The 18,409-nt window shown below is 42.4% G+C and overlaps 1 protein-coding gene across 1 annotated transcript; it reads right to left on the bottom strand.

The window, feature by feature from the left end:
* Positions 1 to 215: 215 nt before the first annotated feature.
* On the bottom strand, positions 216 to 11,522 carry LOC143420754 (uncharacterized). Its single transcript, XM_076888897.1, has 4 exons — positions 11,405 to 11,522; positions 7,182 to 7,287; positions 1,503 to 2,519; positions 216 to 1,178 (listed from the first exon to the last, which is right to left on the bottom strand). The coding sequence occupies exons 2-4, from the start codon at positions 7,197 to 7,199 to the stop codon at positions 492 to 494; spliced, it is 1,722 nt and encodes a 573-aa protein (XP_076745012.1). The 5' UTR covers positions 7,200 to 7,287; positions 11,405 to 11,522; the 3' UTR covers positions 216 to 491.
* Between the last annotated feature and the right edge of the window lie 6,887 nt (positions 11,523 to 18,409).

Here is an 18,409-nt window from a genome sequence, read left to right on the forward strand (position 1 = left end):
TTCAGCCACAGAAATCCTAAACAGGAAGGAGGAGCAGAGTTACAGTGGATCACTATCCAGCAGGGAAACAAGGTTTATTTCAATTTCTTGGCCATGAGTGAGATTTACTGAGTGGGCAAATTAGGGAGACGACACCATCAGATCCCGAGCCCTCCATGTGTTAATCAAGAGACGGCTGCTGTGCTACATCCATAAATAATGAATAAATTAGGAGCTAAAGCTGAAAGGACAGTTTATTTGTACCATCAGTGAAGATATTTTACATTTGAATTTTTTATTTAACATTTGCAAGATTCAATAACATAAAGAACCTGAACAAGAAAACATTTATGTGGATCAAAATACATTAAAACAAAAACTTTATAATAGGAAACAGAGTTTTCAACCAACTGATGAAAAGAAATCTAACCACTTGACATGAACACTACAGTAGGACAGTTTTGAAAGCTTAAAATGGAACTAGGGGAAGAGTTTGATTCACAGCTGCCTCATCAGATTTTTACAGGAGATTCTATCTGAACTCTGTGGAGCCTGATCTCAAGCTTTTTGAGTCTGACACAGAAACCAGAGGATCTTTCTGTGTCTTCAGATTCACTGTGATCCAGTGATGGGAGTGATTTCAGCCCTGAGTGATCGCGCTGATGTTTGCACAGAGCAGACAATGAGGTGAATGTTTGGGCACATTGGTAACAGTGAAACAGTTTATTAGTAACGTGGGATCGTTTGTGTGCAGAGTATGAACTGAGATTCCTGAAGCTCTTGTCACACTGGTCACAGCTGTAGTTTCCTTCCATGTGTCCACGTTCATGAATGTTACGATTACCTGACTGTGAGAAGCTTCTGTCACAGTGTCTGCACTTGTGTGGATTCTCTCCTGTGTGGACTCGTTTGTGTGATTTAAGCTGACCTGCAGTGGTGAAGGATGACCCACACTGATCACAGAGGTGCTTTTTAACCCCACTGTGAATCAGTTCATGTTGTTTTAAGTGATTTGTTTTGGTGAAGCTTCTCCCACATTCTTTGCAGTATTTCAGTTTGTCTCCAGTGTGTCTACGTTGATGTACTTTTAGGGTATTTTGCCGACTGAAAGTTTTTCCACAGAGGTCACAATGAAAGTCTTTCCCACCACCACAGTGATGACAGGGTTGAGAACTGGATCCATCTGTGTCGCTCTGCTTCTAAACAAAGACACAAAGACAGTGTAAGTCAGTCCTTCAACATTTGTATCCTGATTTCGCCTGAAATAAAGAGCATCTCTGCAGACGTCCAACTACATTTGACTGTTTCAGTTAACACACTCAGTTTACTGGGCTGCAATAACTACAATACTACCACCATAATACTACAGTAATACTAAAATCATAACTGAAAGGAAAATCTGAATAATCACTCAGAGCTGCTTTTCCATGCAGTAGAATTGCTAACATGCTAACACAGTTTAATGAGCAGAGTTGTTCCAAACAGTCAGGCTAAAATGACAAGATAACAATATAAATACATACCTCACAGTAGCTGCACTTGTAGAGTCTCTTTCTGGTGTGGATCTGTTGGTGTTGTCTCAGGTGACGTGGAGATTTAAAAGTCTTCTCACACAGGTCACATTGATAAGGTCTCTCCTCAGTGTGGGTAAACATGTGTCGTTGTAAGTCTGCGTCTGTTGTAAAGTATTTGCCACACTGTTCACAGCAGTACACATCATGTCTAGTGTGAATGCGTAGGTGTGTATTTCGGCTCCTTCTCTGGCTGAAAGTTTTTCCACAGATGTCACAGCTGTATGCCTTAATTCCAGAGTGGGTAACTAGATGCTTCTGTAAGCTGCTACTGTGAGTAAAAGCTCTGCCACACTGATCACAGCTGTACGCTTTAACTCCACTGTGGATGAGTTGGTGTTCTTTTAGGGAACGCTTGAAGGAAAAAGACTTTCCACACAAGTCACAGCTGAACGGTCTCTCTCCAGTGTGGATGACCTGATGCTGTTTTAGTGAAGCCGTCACAGTAAAACCCTTCCCACAGTCGTCACAGCTGTATGGCTTAATTCCAGAGTGGGTAACTAGATGACTCTGTAAGCTGCTACTGCGAGTAAAAGCTCTGCCACACTGATCACAGCTGTACGCTTTAACTCCACTGTGGATGAGTTGGTGTTGTTTTAGGGAATCCTTCAAGGAAAAAGACTTTCCACACTCGTCACAGCTGTATGCCTTAATTCCAGAGTGGGTAACTAGATGCCTCTGTAAGCTGCTACTGTGAGTAAAAGCTCTGCCACACTGATCACAGCTGTACGCTTTAACTCCACTGTGGACGAGTTGGTGTTGTTTTAGGTAACCCTTCAAGGAAAAAGACTTTCCACACAAGTCACAGCTGAACGGTCTCTCTCCAGTGTGGATGACCTGATGCCGTTTTAGTTTAGCCTTCTCAGTAAAACCCTTCCCACACTCGTCACAGGTGTGTTTTTTCTCTCCCTTTCTTCTGTGAGGTTTGTCGGCCTCCTGAGAGCGCTGACTTCTGGCTCCATGTTGGTCCTGCAGTGACAGAGATACAAACAGAGGCAGTGAGTGAAATGCAGTCGTGGAACAAACTCAGCCTTCAAACTCCATTAACACTAGTTTTAAACCTGAAGGTGGAGCGTGGCACCAAACACCTTAAAGGTCTCTTATCCCCACCTGCTGGTAGTTCTAACACATTACATCCAACCTGCTGTTAAAGATAATTCATGACTGTTCAAACACTAAAATCATGCACACACACACACACACACACACACACACACACACACACACACACACACACACACACACACACACACACACACACACATTATTTTATAATTTAGATCATTTTGTTGTTTCCTATTACATATTTCTATAATTTGTATAGATTTATACAGAATTATTCAGTGATAATAAATCCTATGTTTGTTTATTCTAAAGGAACCCCGTTAGCTTCCACAACAGATGTTGCTCGTCTTCCGTCAAATACTCACATAAAATATTACACAATAAAGTGGATTCAAGATATCCACATAATTTCACTCTTACATCCACAGTGAGGTTTCACAATTGTTCAAATATAAGCAATCAATAATAATAATAATAATAATATCAATAACATTGAGGCACAATACACAAGTTTCAAAAACAAATCATGTCTTACAATATTTACAACAACTAAAAGCTCTGTAAATCGGCTTTTAAGTGTTCATTGAAGTTTTGAATAATTCTCTAATTTTTTAAGGCAACTTATTCCACTTAAAAGTTGCTCTAAATGTAACAGTTTTACAAAACGTTACTTTTAACTCGAGCATTTACTAAATTGCAGCTTGTTGAAAACTGTGTAATATGATGATGTATTTCATCTGGATACTGCAGCTGAGCAGAATAAATGTGGTGTGTTTAACAGAATTGCTTTCTTTAGAACTACAAGTAAGCCAGAGAATATTTTAGCCTGTACAGGAAGCCAAGAAAGGTTATTATGCATTTGATCAATATTAGTATAGTATGAACATCTTCACACTAATCTGGACGCCTTATTCTGGACTAACTGAAGTCTGTTAAGATCTGTCTTATTAGCTGCTGACCAAATGATTGAACAATACTCCAGATGAGACATTACTAGTGCATTAATGACATCTTTCATAGTGAAGAAGTGATACACAAAGAGCATTTCATAGCCATAGCTATGCCTTGTCGGCAGAGTTATGTGACATTAGTGATGTTTGTACTTTCAGCGTTAACTTGGTTTTAAAGCCTTTAAAATATACGCCGTTCAATAGTCGACCTTAATCTGACAGAGAATGTGATGATTTTGTGGATAATTAAAGTCAGTCATATATCCACAAACACAACAAGCTGAAAGTCAGTGATGCTGCTCGGTTTGCAGTCCTGAACATCACGGCACAAGCAGGATTCACTGCACTGTTAATGTTAGCTGTGTTATATTGCTGCCTCTGTTCGGTGGTGTCGAGCCAAACGCACTTTAACGTGTGTTTGAACGAGCTGACGGTTCACTCGTTAAGCTGAAAGAAAGATGCTTTAATCACAGCAGTCACACATGTGTCCACTGCACCATCTGGAACTCTTCTTGTTTACACTCGTAATAACACAAACACTAAATCCTGCTTCTCTGCTGCTGTTGTGTAGCAGTGTGTACACCTGAGACTGTCACCTGTCTGTCTGTCCTGCCCTCTCTCTCTGTTTCTTTCTCTCTGATTGTGGAATAAAAGTATGAACATGTGTTTATAAGTTACACTTGTGTTTGAATCCTGCAGCTTATCACACATTTGATTTCCATGTGTGACGACTGCAAGTGTCCAGAGTGAGGACAGACTGAGGGAGCCACTGCTGCACATCATCTGTGAGGCTTTGCAGCCCTGATGATCCACCAGGACAAACTCAGCAGTGTGTGAGGAAGAGGAGGAGGAAGAGCCAGCAGCAGCTGACAGATGGAGAGAATAGACAGACTGTTCCCTGTTTGTGAAGGACTGCTAGGAAAGTTTAACATAACTGTCTGTGCTGAATCAGTCTTATTAGGTAATGTTCAAATAATGTGATCATCCCAGTGTTTTCAGTGTGGGAGAAAGTACTCAGGGCCTTCAAGTTACACACTATGAAAGGCAGCAACAAGTTTAATGTTCAGAAACCTAAAGTATGTATCAGCAGCAGAATGGAGCTAAAATAAATGTTGGTTTCAGTTCTATGAAGCTTTGAGTCTGTGAAGGTTCTCAGTCATCCAGGTCATCGTAGTCAAAGGAGCTTGCAAAGAAAAGCGTCTGGACTTCTTTAAGTTAATTGAAGACGTTTCACCTCTCATCCGAGAAGCTTCTTCAGTTCTCTCTCTTCACTTGCATACCCACCACGGAGGCCGAGGAGACTGTCAGAAAATGACTACAAGAAGACAGCTCCTTGGAGGACAGGACCAACTTCACAGCCGATCAGATTTGCACCCTGTTAGACCTCTGCCTCACCACTACATATTTCAAATACAACGAAGGCTTTTACAGACAAAAACATGGCTGTGCCATGGGCTCCCCCGTGTCACCTATTGTAGCCAACCTTTACATGGAGGAAGTGGAAAGGAAGGCTCTTGGCTCTTTCAAAGGAAGAGTACCCAGCCACTGGTACAGATATGTGGACGACACCTGGGTCAAAATCAAGACACAAGAAGTGGAATCCTTCACTTCGCACATTAACACTGTGGATAAAAACATCAAGTTCACCAGGGAAGACACAAAGGACAACTGTTTGCCCTTCCTGGACTGCACTGTGCACATTGAAGAGAACGGCAACCTCAACATCGAAGTTTACCGGAAGCCCACATACACGGACCAGTACCTCCTCTTTGACTCCCATCACCCTCTGGAACACAAACTTGGAGTAATTAGGACCCTACACCACCGAGCAGAACATGTTCCCTCTAAGCCTGAAGGAAAAAAGAAGGAACACACACATGTAAAGGAAGCACTCAAAACGTGCGGCTATCCTAAATGGGCGTTTTTAAAGTCAGCAAAGAGGCACAGAAAAGAAGACCAGACACCAGCGAGGGAGGATAAGAAGGACAGACGCAACAACATTGTCATCCCCTATGTAGCCGGTGTATCAGAGAAACTCAGGAGAGTTTTCTCCAAGCATGACATCCCGGTGCATTTCAGACCCAACAACACGCTCAGACAAAAACTGGTTCACCCAAAAGATAAAACGCCAAAACACAGACTTAACAATGTGGTGTATGCTGTACAGTGCAGCGAGGAATGCACAGACCTCTACATTGGAGAGACCAAACAGCCACTTCACAAGCGCATGGCACAACACAGAAGAGCCACCTCCACAGGACAAGACTCAGCTGTCCATCTGCATCTTAAGGATAAAGGACACTCTTTCGAGGATGCCAATGTTCACATTTTGGACAGAGAGGACAGATGGTTTGAAAGAGGAGTGAAAGAAGCCATCTATGTCCACTGTGAGCGACCATCTTTGAACAGAGGCGGGGTTTACGACACCAACTCTCTGCCATCTATAATCCAGTTTTGAGATCCTTCCCAGACGCCTTAACGCCCACTCACATCCTGGGCCATCTGACCTCAGGAATTCGCATGATAAGGTGGGGCCAGGTTTCACAATGAACTCACCCGAAACTCTGGCTGATTGGGGCCCACACCCAGTTTCACACCTTGGCTCAGGCGATTAGAGGAGGGGGGTCCTTTTGTCCCTCTGTGGGGGGTCACTCCCACTAGGTTTATATCTGGGACTCTCCACCATTTGACCTTAGAACTGAAGAAGCTTCTCGGATGAGAGGTGAAACGTCTTCAAGTAACTTAAAGAAGTCCAGACGCTTTTCTTTGCAAGCTCCTTTGACTATGAAGCTTTGAGTATTTTGGATCAGTAGCTGCTGTGTTTGTTGCATCATATTGCTGTAACTGTTTATATGCTTTATATATTCTGAGCTAAGTTGATCTATAGTGTTACATCATATTCTATAAGGATGTTATGTGTTTGTAGACCTTCTGCCCAGTTTGACCCATTTAGCAGAAGTCAGCCTGTTTAAGGCTCTGATATCTATTCTGTGTGACTTAAAGCAGTTATGACATGGTCTGATTTTCTCACCCAATAAAGGAATATTTCATATATCAGTCTACTCTTCATTCTATCAGACACAGTTATCACAGCTCCTACATTTGCTTTTTACACATATATGTAAGCACTGAGCCAAATTTAGTAATGCCAACAATATAATAACTATAATATTGGCCATATTATATTTACATTACCACAGTGAGATGACTTTAGTCTCATGAACAACATCAGCTAATTGTTATTTACAGCTAATCTTAAACGACTGTTCAGCACAGAAATGAAGCCCAACAATCATGTTTCACAGTCCTGTGGTCTCAGCCTCAGATACTCATCAAATCACACAGAGCTCATGTAGAAACAAATGAACTAAATATGTTCTCCTTCATTTCTGTCAAACAAAGCTTTATGAAATGTTTCCAGCTGTTAGTACATAAACACATAAACAACAGCTGCTTGTTTCAGTGAAAATACATTGATGGGTTTTTAATAAAGTTGTGCAGCTGTAAAGTATTTTGTCTGCTGTCAATTCTATCGTCAGCTACATCGTTATGGCAAATGTTCAAATGTATATGGTGATAAATATCTTTGGTCATATGGTCCTGCTCTGTCTGTCACCTTCTGTGTTGAGCTCATTGTTTCCTCTGTAGTGGCTGAGCTGAGTCCAAGTAGCTGAAAATGTTCCTCTGCTGCTCCGTCAGACTCTCCTCCTCCTGCTGATCAGCTGGGACACAAAACAGATCTTTGTTAGGCTCCACACTGCACTGAAGAGTCAAAGTGTCTCATATGTTCATCTGACAAGTAAAAGAACACATTTTTGTTTCCCGAGGTGGGCAACTTGTTGGAAACAAACACAAAAGCTTTGAGCACTGATACCTGCCATTGCTGGCATTGAAAGATGCAACGCCAGCAATGTGGATTGGTTTGAGTCTTGACAATCCACATTGCTGGCATCTTTCAATATGTTTGAATGCACCAGTGTAAGTGCAGCCACTCAGACTCAATGTGTTCATAGAAACAGGTGCACATGTGTCACGAGTTCATCCAGCAGTAGCTATGGCACTTGGCCACAGGGGGCAGCAGTGGACTGACCTGCATTTGAGACTGCTCCAGCTGCTCTGTGACAGTCAGTAGATCTGCTACAAATTGCAGATCATATGCAAGTTTTGGAAATGACATTATAAATATTCCTAACTTAGCCACGGCAGCCATGTTGATGTATTACCTATATTGGCTGAAAATGTTCATTTGCAGAGAAAAGACACAGGCAGACTGTGCTTACAGGACAACAACAACAACAACAATCTTTATTTATAGAGCACATTTAAAAACCAACGGCATGCCAAAGTGCTTAACATAGAACAAATTAACACAAGTATAATCAGAGTCATAAAAATAAAAGTGTAGAATTATGTTCACAGGAAAAAGCCACCAATAGAAAAAATATAACTATAGCACATAGCTATAGCACAATATAACTGTGCCATCAACACACAATGGGGATAAGACATACACAGCGCAAATAAAAAGCAAGATAGGAAAATTAGTAAAATAAATCACTGCAGACAAGGCCAGCATTTAACCGGTAGAAAACGCAAGATTAAACAAATACGTTTTAAGCTGTGATTTAAAAGATTGAATAGAGTCAGACGCCCGAATGCAAATGGGAAGGTTGTTCCACAACTCTGGTGCGGCCAGGGCAAACGCTTGATCACCTCTAGACTTCAGCCGAGATCTAGGCTGCACCAACAGTAACTGTGAGGATGATCTTAAAGCCCTAGCAGGACATATAAGCTTAAGAGTTCCTTAAGATAGCTCGGTGCTGTGTTATTAGTGATTTTAAAAGTAAACAGCAGAATTTTAAATTGGATACGGTATTTCACAGGCAACCAGTGCAAATCAGCTAGGACGGGAGTAATGTGGGCAAACTTCTTAGTTTTGGTTAGAATGCGTGCAGCAGCATTTTGGACTGTCTGTAATCTATGGAGGAGGGAGAGTGGAGTCCAAAATAGAGTGAATTGCAGTAATCCAGCCTCGAAGTTACAAAGGCATGGATGAGTTTTTCCAGGTCTTTATGCGGGATGTACTGCCTGGCCTTAGAAATAAGGCGGAGTTGGTATAAACTGGATCTAACAACAGCAGACACTTGTCTATCAAGTTTAAATGAGCTGTCAAGTAACACGCCCAAATTCCTAACAGTGTCGGAAAAGGAGCTAGTGAGAAAACCAAAAGCATCACGAAGTTTGGCACGAAGGACGTCACTGCCAAAGACCACAATTTCAGTTTTCTTATCATAAAGGATAAGAGTATTTGCCAGGAGCCATTGCCTGACCTCACACATGCACTCTCGAAAACTATTCAAGGACAAAGCTAGGTCATCATTTAACTCAAAGTAGATCTGAATGTCATCGGCATAATAATGAAAAGCGATGTGATATTTCTCAAAGATAGCGCTTAATGGAAGCATGTACAATGAGAGCAGAGTAGGGCCTAACACAGATCCCTGAGGGACACCACAACAGACAGGTACAGCGAAGGAAGAGGAAGTGGCCAAGTGAACCGAGGAGAGCCGATTGGACAAGTATGATTTAAACCAATCCAAGGCAACACCCTTGATGCCTACAGCGTGCTCAAGTCTCGCCAATAGGATTTTATGATCAACCATATCGAAAGCCGACGATAAATCCAATAGCACTAGGACCGAGGAGCGTCCATTGTCAGCCATTAGTAGAAGGTCATTGAGAACTCGGAGCAGCGCTGACTCAGTGCTATGATGTGGTTTGAAGGCCGATTGGAATTTATCATTAATGCTATTCTCATCCAGGTAGGCCTGGAGTTGAAGCAACACTATCTTCTCAAGAATTTTGGCCAAGAACGGAAGCTTGGAAATCGGCCTATAGTTCGCATAATCATTATAATCGAGGTTCCTTTTTTTAAGAACAGGCTGAATTATAGCATGTTTAAAGGCTGATGGTACGCAACCAGAGAGCAAAGAAGAGTTCAAAAGGGACAATATACTAGGTCCAATTGCACTAAAACAGTCCTTAACTATACGAGATGGAAGAACATCATATACGAGATTAGTATTGTTCATTTGTTCAACCAGACGCTTAAGAGTAGGGAGTGAAACGGGTTCAAACTGATAGAAGGAAGAGGAACAGTCAGGGGTAAACGCAGGGCCTGTCATTAAAGGAAGAGCAGATTTAAGAGATGAGACTTTATCTAAAAAATAATTTAAAAATTGTTCGCAAAGAACCGTGGAGCACGGCAGCGGCATAGTGGGGCAGGGGTTGACCACAGAGTTAAACATTTTAAATAAAATTCGAGGATTGTTACCATTGGTAGAGATAATTTTTGAAAGAAAAGCTGCTTTAGCCATTTTGGCAGCAGTTTGAAACTTCAAGCGACTAGTACGTAGGATGTCGTAAGATGCCTGGAGTTTATCTTTCCTCCACCTTCTCTCATCCCGCCGACACGCACGTCGTAGAGCGCGAACAGAGTCACTTAACCAACATTGTGAGTAAGTTCTGGGGCGCTTCATTTTAATAGGTGCCACAGTGTCGAGGATGGAGGAACATGTAGTTAACAGGGTATTGGCAAAATTCTCAACCATATGAGGGGTAAGACAATCTGACGTAATAGATGCAGAATACACAAAAGAAGCAGAGAATTTCACCACAGTATCAGCATTAACAGTACGCACATCACATAATAACGTTACATGTTATTATGTGATGTTACTGAAATCATCATGAATAACAGGAGTGGTGATTCCTGTAACTTTGTGTATATAATTTGGCATTTCTTACTGATGTAGGCCAAAAATAAATACATAAACTGAGCACCTGATGGCTTTGAACTTTTGTTGTCCATCTTCCATTGGTTTGAATTTTGCGCTCCAGTACAAACACAAATCCCCCAACCCGAGGATCAGCACAATTAACCTAACAGACCTACACCTTAGTTCACAGATTCACTTTGTCTAAGGTTGATTTCTGGGATTTCACACAACCCAGGATTCAGATCGTGAATCCATGATGGGCTTGGATTTACATCATTATAAATGAAATGTGCTCTACTTGGAAGCAGCCGGCCCCGCCCCTTTTGACGGGTTGTGTGAGACTTTAAATCATCAAACTGTAAATTATAAATTTAAATTGTTATTGATCCTTTACCCCGAGTCCTAAAGTGTAGATTTATTTTCTTACTCTTCTTATATTTATTGTTTGTTTACTTGCACCGCTGTAACTGCAGCCTCGTCGTCTCGTCTCTCTATATGCTGGACTGTCTGTAGCGGAGATGACAATAAAGTTTACTTTGACTTCAGCAGCGCGCAGGCGCACCGAGGGCTCTCGCGCTCACTTTATAGAATGTAGAAAAAACATGGGTGCAGATTATAAGTCTGTACCATAATATCTGTTTGTTGTTTTTATTTTGTTTTGCGAGTTGGTTATTAGATGCCGCTCCAGCCAGCCAGAGACTCCCCGCCGCCCCGCCCTCTCCTCCCTGTGCCGCCAGCAGCAGGCGCACCTCGCAAACGGAGGGCGCCCTTACTCCCAGCAAATGGCTGATAGAAAACCGATCGGTGCCTACGAATTTCCCAATATGCGCTGGCATGACGTCGGGGAAGCATGGGTACGACCGATTATTTTATTTTTTTCTTGCCCGTGATGCCCCCCCCACCACGATGCATTCTATTGGTTTGCACACTTACACACACCCAGCTGTGGTTTCCTGTTTTGCTGGACTCTGGAGAGCCCCGCCTTTAACGCTCTTCTCTCACAGAGAGCAACAGAAAACTTGGAAAAACTCCAGATTGACTGAACTCAGTTCAAAGTTACCTTGACACCTTTAGATGTGAGACGTAGTGATGGTCCGCTTGAAGCTGACGCTCCGGTGCGTGTGTCAGAAAGATCAACGCGCTGCTTCAGAAGCACCGTGTCGAGGCTTGATTCGTTTGGCCAGAGTCACGTGATCAGTGACGTCTGAAGCTTCGTTTAGAACGTACCTTTTTTTAAATCGAACTTTATTGAAACACAATGAGTATACAACATACAAACAGATGAAGTTTACAAAAGAACAGAACATGAACATACAGAACCAGGAGTAAAAAAATGATGATATGAGTAGGCGAAAAAAATCAACATATAAATATTGTTCTGAGAGGCTTTTTGTTGGTTGAGTCTGAAATTGATTGTATGTACAATTCATATCCTTATAAAAAGGCAGAAATATGGTGTTTTATTAATAAACTTACATTTATGGATATAAAATAGCTAAAAGTATTAACAAATATTTTATAAAAAAACATTTATCATTCTTCCTGGGGAACTTAAAGAAACAGAATAAAACATTTTCCCATCGTAAAGAAAACTCCCTTAAAATATGGACAATAACAAAACTGCTAAATTCTTCCAGAATCTCTGTGTAGAGGAACCAAAAGAGATGTGCCACAGTTTCTGGATGATCCCCACAGAAAGTTCAATTAGTATTTATGTCTCTTTTAAATGTTACCATATAGTGACTGGCTGGGTCACATTTATGAAGAATTTTATATGAGATTTCCTTCACCTTGTTCACAAGTAGATATTTATGGGATCATCCAGACTGTCTTCCAGGTGATATCTGGAACATGTCGGTTCCAGTAAGATATTCTATATATGGGAGAGACATGATATCTTCTTGGAATAAACTACGTATTCTCTTATTGCTGTTACCAAGTTCCTGTGAAAAGCAGATTTTTCCCACTGCTGACTCAGCTGGATCAGGGAGAGTGACTGAGGCAGATATTGAGCTGTCAGTGTTTTTATATAACATTAAAGTCCCTGAGGGTATGGCACCAAGCACCATTGAGAATTCCCCAACACTGACGGGAAAATTATATAGTGTAAGGAATTCATTGTAAGTAAGTAGTGCTCCCTCGTTAAATTTTAAAACTTAGTAGCGGCCGCCATTGTTGGCAGCTGAAATTTGGCTGGGCCGCGCTATGAATTCTGGGATATGGTGGGCCACGAAGGACACACCCGACCCATCCTTCAAACTCGGGGGAATGAAGGACGCATTTGAAGGAGTCGAGGAATCGGGACAGCCTTCGTCGCCTGGCTGTGACGTCATCGGCCTTCAAATGCGGCCTCCGGAGGATGCAGCCGACGTTTTGGGACACAGCTTGTGTGTCTTTGTTGGTCATGTGACCTCCCAGGGACTACACATGGAAACGAGCAGTTTAGCTCAAATCTGGCAGGTTTCCATCGTCTGTTTTTGTCCTGATGTCCATGAACATGAACACTGTCCCTGTCAAACACGTCCAGATAATCTGATCCAGTGTTGTTCTTCTTCTGTGGTGTTTGTGATGGAGCAGCAGCTGCTGATCCTGATGTCCTCCACCAAGGGGGCAGCAAATTCAGCTGACTGTCATCATTTATTAAAAAGATGTAACAATGTGACATAATGCAATATAATAGTGTCAGTTACACATTGTGGGTTGCACTGTGGCCAGAATGGACATTACCTCCTGCCTAATGGAAGCTGTCAGCCATCCTGCAACCATGAATTAGATAAGCAGAAGTGAAGGGATTGTTAACAACAATTTAATAATAAAATGTAATGTGATAGTTGCACTTTATTAGCTCCCCACAATCGTATGAATAATAACCATGAATGCACTGCATGCTCATAGCAAGTTCTTTAGGTTTAAAGTGAGATCCTGCTTTAAAGGGCGCTTCATCTGCTGGGAATGACATGTTTCTTCTAGTATGTAAGGCTCAGCCCATCTTACTGGGACTTACTTTTGTAGATCCACATGCTCTAAACCTGCTGCTCCATGATTGGTGCAGAAGCTTTAAGCTACTATTAACAAATAATGACCATGGACTTAGTTGTTACTACAATAACTTATCATTGAGCAACTTTTAATTTTACTTGTAAAACTATGCAAGTAGAATTGAATGGGGCACAGTGAGCTGAGCACAGGCCCACTCTGTGACACTCAGAGGTTTGTGGATATCATACTGAGAGTATTGGACACAGTGCAGCCAGCTTGCAGCCACTTTCCCACCACTTTAGCACAATGTTTACATGAGACTCAGCCACACTAATGTTCCTGGGCAGACATGTGGTGCAGCATGGCTGATGGCACTGTACCTGCAGCTGTCATGGACAAGAACCACTCAATACCTCACCCAAGCCAAGCCTGTGCTGATGTTGTGATCTGAGACCGAGACACTAACCCAGGATCATGATATGATGTTGTGAGAGTTTCACTAAGAATTAGCTCTGATTACAAGATTTCAATCTATCGTAACTCTAATTTGTATTTACTTCAGTTTGTTCATCTTGGAGCTGTGTGCAGCTGAGGACAGTCTTATTATTACCAGGTGAGGATATGTAACAGCCACAGTCTGTAGAGATGATGTCACCATGGAGTGGTGATGTCACTGGAGCTGCCAATATGTGCTCCAGCCAAAGCTACACCAGAGGGTTGTGCTGTGTAACAGGTTGGTGCAGGTGGTGTTATCTACATTTGAACATTAGGCAACAGTCTCATGAAGACACTTTCTATTGTTCACTAAAGACCAACAATAACAGAGACAAAGGGAGAGCAGCAGAACTAGTGCTAACAATTAGCACTGCTAGCCTGCCCACCAACACCAGCTAATGTTCTAAAAACGATGATCAATGATTTTGCTGTAACGGCTCCAGCTGTCTGTGTCAGGGACACGTTGGAGATGAAGTGAGTGATCCAGTGACAAAGGTTTGGAAAGCTGCAGTCAGCTGAGACTAAAGGAGTCACCTGACCGAGAGACCAAATGTTTCACTGAGAACGTCCAGATGAACAGAATCAACCTTTGGGATAATCTGTTCCACACATCCATGTTTCACTTACTGCATTATATTTCCTCATTGCTGTGCACACAGGCCTGTGGCTTATAACCAACTCCAAGTTCAGACTCAGAGGCTGCTGAAGCTGTTTTCTGGAACAGAGACGTGTTGGATATAAAAGCAACTCTTCTTTATGTGTCAGCACTGAGGAAAGGAGCAGCTTCGTTTCTAAGTGTATGAAGGACTGTAGCAGTGTGTGTGTGAGCTTTATTTCACAGACAGAACCATGTCAAAAACACAACTTCAGGTAAAAACAATACAAAATCAAAGAGTCTGATCAGAAGGATTAAACAGAGGAGTGTGGGACTGTTTTTAACAGACAGCAGGTTAAGCCAGGCTGGAGGAGTAAACTGAGCCTCGGTGTGAGCAGCAGTGTGTTTGACAGGAAGCTGAGATAAACAGTCTGGAGCCCATTTAGTGCTTCATATGAAAGTGTGAGGATTTGAAAGCAAATCTAAAATCAAGCAGGAGTCAGTGTGAGAATGATTTGTGCTTTTCCTCAGTCAGATGCTGGGAGTTTCAGTTCATCCATGTTCAGCGTGCTGTGCTTTGTGTAACAGGAGAATATGACAGTATAAATCAAGTCTTCATGTCACTGAAAGCCTCCACAGTCTGCTATGGAGGTGCATCAGTTTGGATTTACAAGAAGAACATTTCTTAAACCTGCCACAAGATGGCGCTCCAACAGAAGGGATGTCCACAGTGTAACACAGACACACACATACTGTGTGAATGTGTGAGTGAATGGGCTTTCAACACAAGGCTTCTGCTGCTACCTTTAATGACATAATTAGCTAACAAGAACAAACTGTTAATTACCACCAAAGAACGGCTCCAGATTTTAGCTGCTGACCATTTTGTGAAACGTTGATTACATCAGCTTATTGTTGATTTTTCAACCTTAATATCAGCTGCTTTAAAGGAGCCTCGTTCTCTCGCAGTAACACTTTTCTTCACTAGATGCAGTGCAGGCACAGTCTGTGTTTCTAAACTACACACTAATGTTCATTGTTGTGCAGCTAAATCCTCCCTCTGGATGGGAAGAATCCCTGTCAGGCTTCAAACACCTGGCTTGGTGTTCTGGAGCTAATGTGTCACCTGTGAGGACTCTGAGATGAACACACAGCAGACACTTCAGTTCTCCGTCTGTGTGTCCTCAGTTTCCCAGCATGCCTTGGCTGTGGTGGTGGAGGTGAATGAGGGGGAACATGCTGCTCTGTCAGCACTCAGGTTTCATACCTGGTGATCTCAGAGGACAAAGCGGCGTTACAGCAGCGCACGTTGATGAGACCTGATGCTCTGAACAGTTCAGACTTCAGCCTCGCTCTGAGAAAACAAACGACTGACTGTCAGCAGCAACTACACCTGCTCCATCAGTGACGGAGAGAAGAACTGAGACTGAGAGACATACAGCTGCAGGTCAAAGGTCAGAAACGCCCGCTCTTTGTACGGGTCAGGAGTTAGTACTGCAGAGGTCAGAGGTCAGCTTGCTGACAAACCATTTGAAACAGTTTGGAGCTAAAAGCACAACAGCAGAGGAAAGAAGAGACACTGCAGAGATGATGCAAAATATTGTGTTTTGTTCTCAGCTGTCAAAAAGTGTAACACACGTGTTCCAGCACAGCCTTTGTGTACTTTCACTTCTCCATACTGTCCATTGGAAATCCTGTTTGTTACTTTTTGATTTCAGTCCATGTGTCCAAAGCAAACTTCTGTCCCACACTTTCTCTGCTGACTCTTCACCGATGCTCAGATGATCTCAGATGATTTCACCAGAACTCATCAAAATTCGGGCTCCACAGAAACCCAGACGTCACTAAACAAGCGTAACAAGCAAAGTGAAAACTGGTCGTTCAGCTTTATTGACCAAAGATAAGCTCACATGTCACCTCATGACACAGACACTTATTTCCACAGCATGCACGAGGACTGACAATAAGTGTCTATAAAGCCACTTCTATCTGCCACACCTGTGCTTCTGTCATGGTTGCTCTCCTCTCACTCTGTCATTTATCCACAGTCTGCCTCCCTCTGCTCCGTCAGCTGACGTCCTCTCTACACCACCTGCTGTGTTTTATCCTGCAAAAACACATTTAAGAAGCGTTGCACCGAGTAACGGGAGGAACTGCTATAAAATCCATTTAAAGGAGGTGGTGCTGAGTGCTGTGACTGGGGTCCCACCACTGACATCACGGGTGGAGGACATGTTGGAAAACTGCTACAAAGTGCTGTGCAGCCAGCAGAGCTTACAGTCTGTCCTGTGTGTCATACAGGCTCTCACACTTAGTGTTTCTGTGACACATTGAAGAGAAGTTTGTGTTGTTCACAGTTGTGCTTGTACTGAGTGACAGCTGACATGACCTAACAGGAATAATGTGTCTGTGCTGAATGAGAAGTAACACACAATGAAGTCTTGATGCATCTCAATCATCCAGGAAAGTGAGTCTGTTGCTTCTGTTCATCTGGACGCAGCGTTTTGTGGGAGAAACGTGTCGTCATCATCAGGTGACGTCTTCAGTCTCAGCTGCAGGTTTCAGTCTTACAAACAGGACATTTGCATAAAGACTGAAAGCAGCTGCAGGAACGATGGGCTGGGAGCTCCGTTCCTTCATCTTAATTATGCAGATTCTCAGGACCATTGATCAACAACCACTGATCCATGTCCATGAGTCCCATTCACAGAGATGTGGGAATGGCTGCAGTCACAGCATGTAAGATGGAAATAAATGAGAAGTATTTAGCTGAAGTGGATTTGATTTATGTTACTTCTTTTTTAACTTGTAGTTCTACATTGGAAGATTATTGTGATATTGAAATATAAAAATACATTTATATTCTATTATTTTCTCAAAATAAGCGTCACACTGGTGGAAGCCGGTGTAGCCGCCGAAACGCCTGCATTTATGGAGACTTTCAGCCCCAGGTAGGCCAGTTATGGATCTTGGATCCACATTATGTCAGCAGCTGTTCTCCACCGTGAACTGTGTTCAAACAAACACGCTCACGCCTCACAGACGACAGCTTACAGTCCTGTAGAGATAAAGTGACTTCGTACAGCCCCGTCTTCAGTCTTGTGGAGATGATCTCGACGCTTTGGTGGATGTTACTAGCTCCTGTGCAGTATTTTGTAAAGACATGATTATACCCCGTAAGCGCGTTAAAATTTATGCTAACAATAAGCCATGGGTCACTAAAAGTGTCAAATCCTGTTTAAGGAAAAAGAGACAGGCCTTTAAAGAGGGGCTGTTACCGATTTTCAGACAGCTACCAAGGAAATGAAAATCGAGATGTTGAAAGCAAAACAGACAAAAACCTTCTTGAAAGCAAATTTGCTGCAAAAACTTTTGGGTCTGCCTGGACTTGTATGAAAACCATAGCAGGGTTTCAAAACCCCCAGAGCAGCAGTCAGGTCATTTTAGATGGTTTTAATTCAGACAGAGATTTTCAAATGCTTTAAACATGTTTTCTGCTCGTTTTAGTTCTTCTGATTTCAGCGAGGATATTTGGGAACTGAAACAGAAACTGAGAGATACTCAGCACTTTATCATTGAACTCAGCGATGTTAAAAAGGCCTTTCATACAGTCAATGTGAACAAGAGCCAGGTCCTGATAATATTAGTGGCCGCCTAATTAAATCTTGTGCTGATGAACTCAGGCCTATATTTCAGGTTATTTTTAACAAATCCTTGCAAACACAACATGTGCCCTCTCTTTGCAAAGAAGCAGTCGTGGTTCCTGTCCCTAAATCTAAACGACTTCAGGCCTGCTGCCTCACTTCAGTTGTCATGAAAGTCTTTGAAAAAATCCTCAGAAATGTGATTATGAAGAGACTGAAGGTCAGCTGGATCCAATGCAGTTTGCATACAGGCCCAACAGAGGAGTGGAGGACGCACTTTTGACTTTACTAAATCTGATTCTTAAACATGTAGAGAGTAAAGGGACTTTTGCAAGACTTCCTTTCATTGATT

The sequence above is a fragment of the Maylandia zebra genome, linkage group LG2 (genome assembly GCF_041146795.1).
Source record: "Maylandia zebra isolate NMK-2024a linkage group LG2, Mzebra_GT3a, whole genome shotgun sequence".
Taxonomy (NCBI): Eukaryota; Metazoa; Chordata; class Actinopteri; order Cichliformes; family Cichlidae; genus Maylandia; species Maylandia zebra.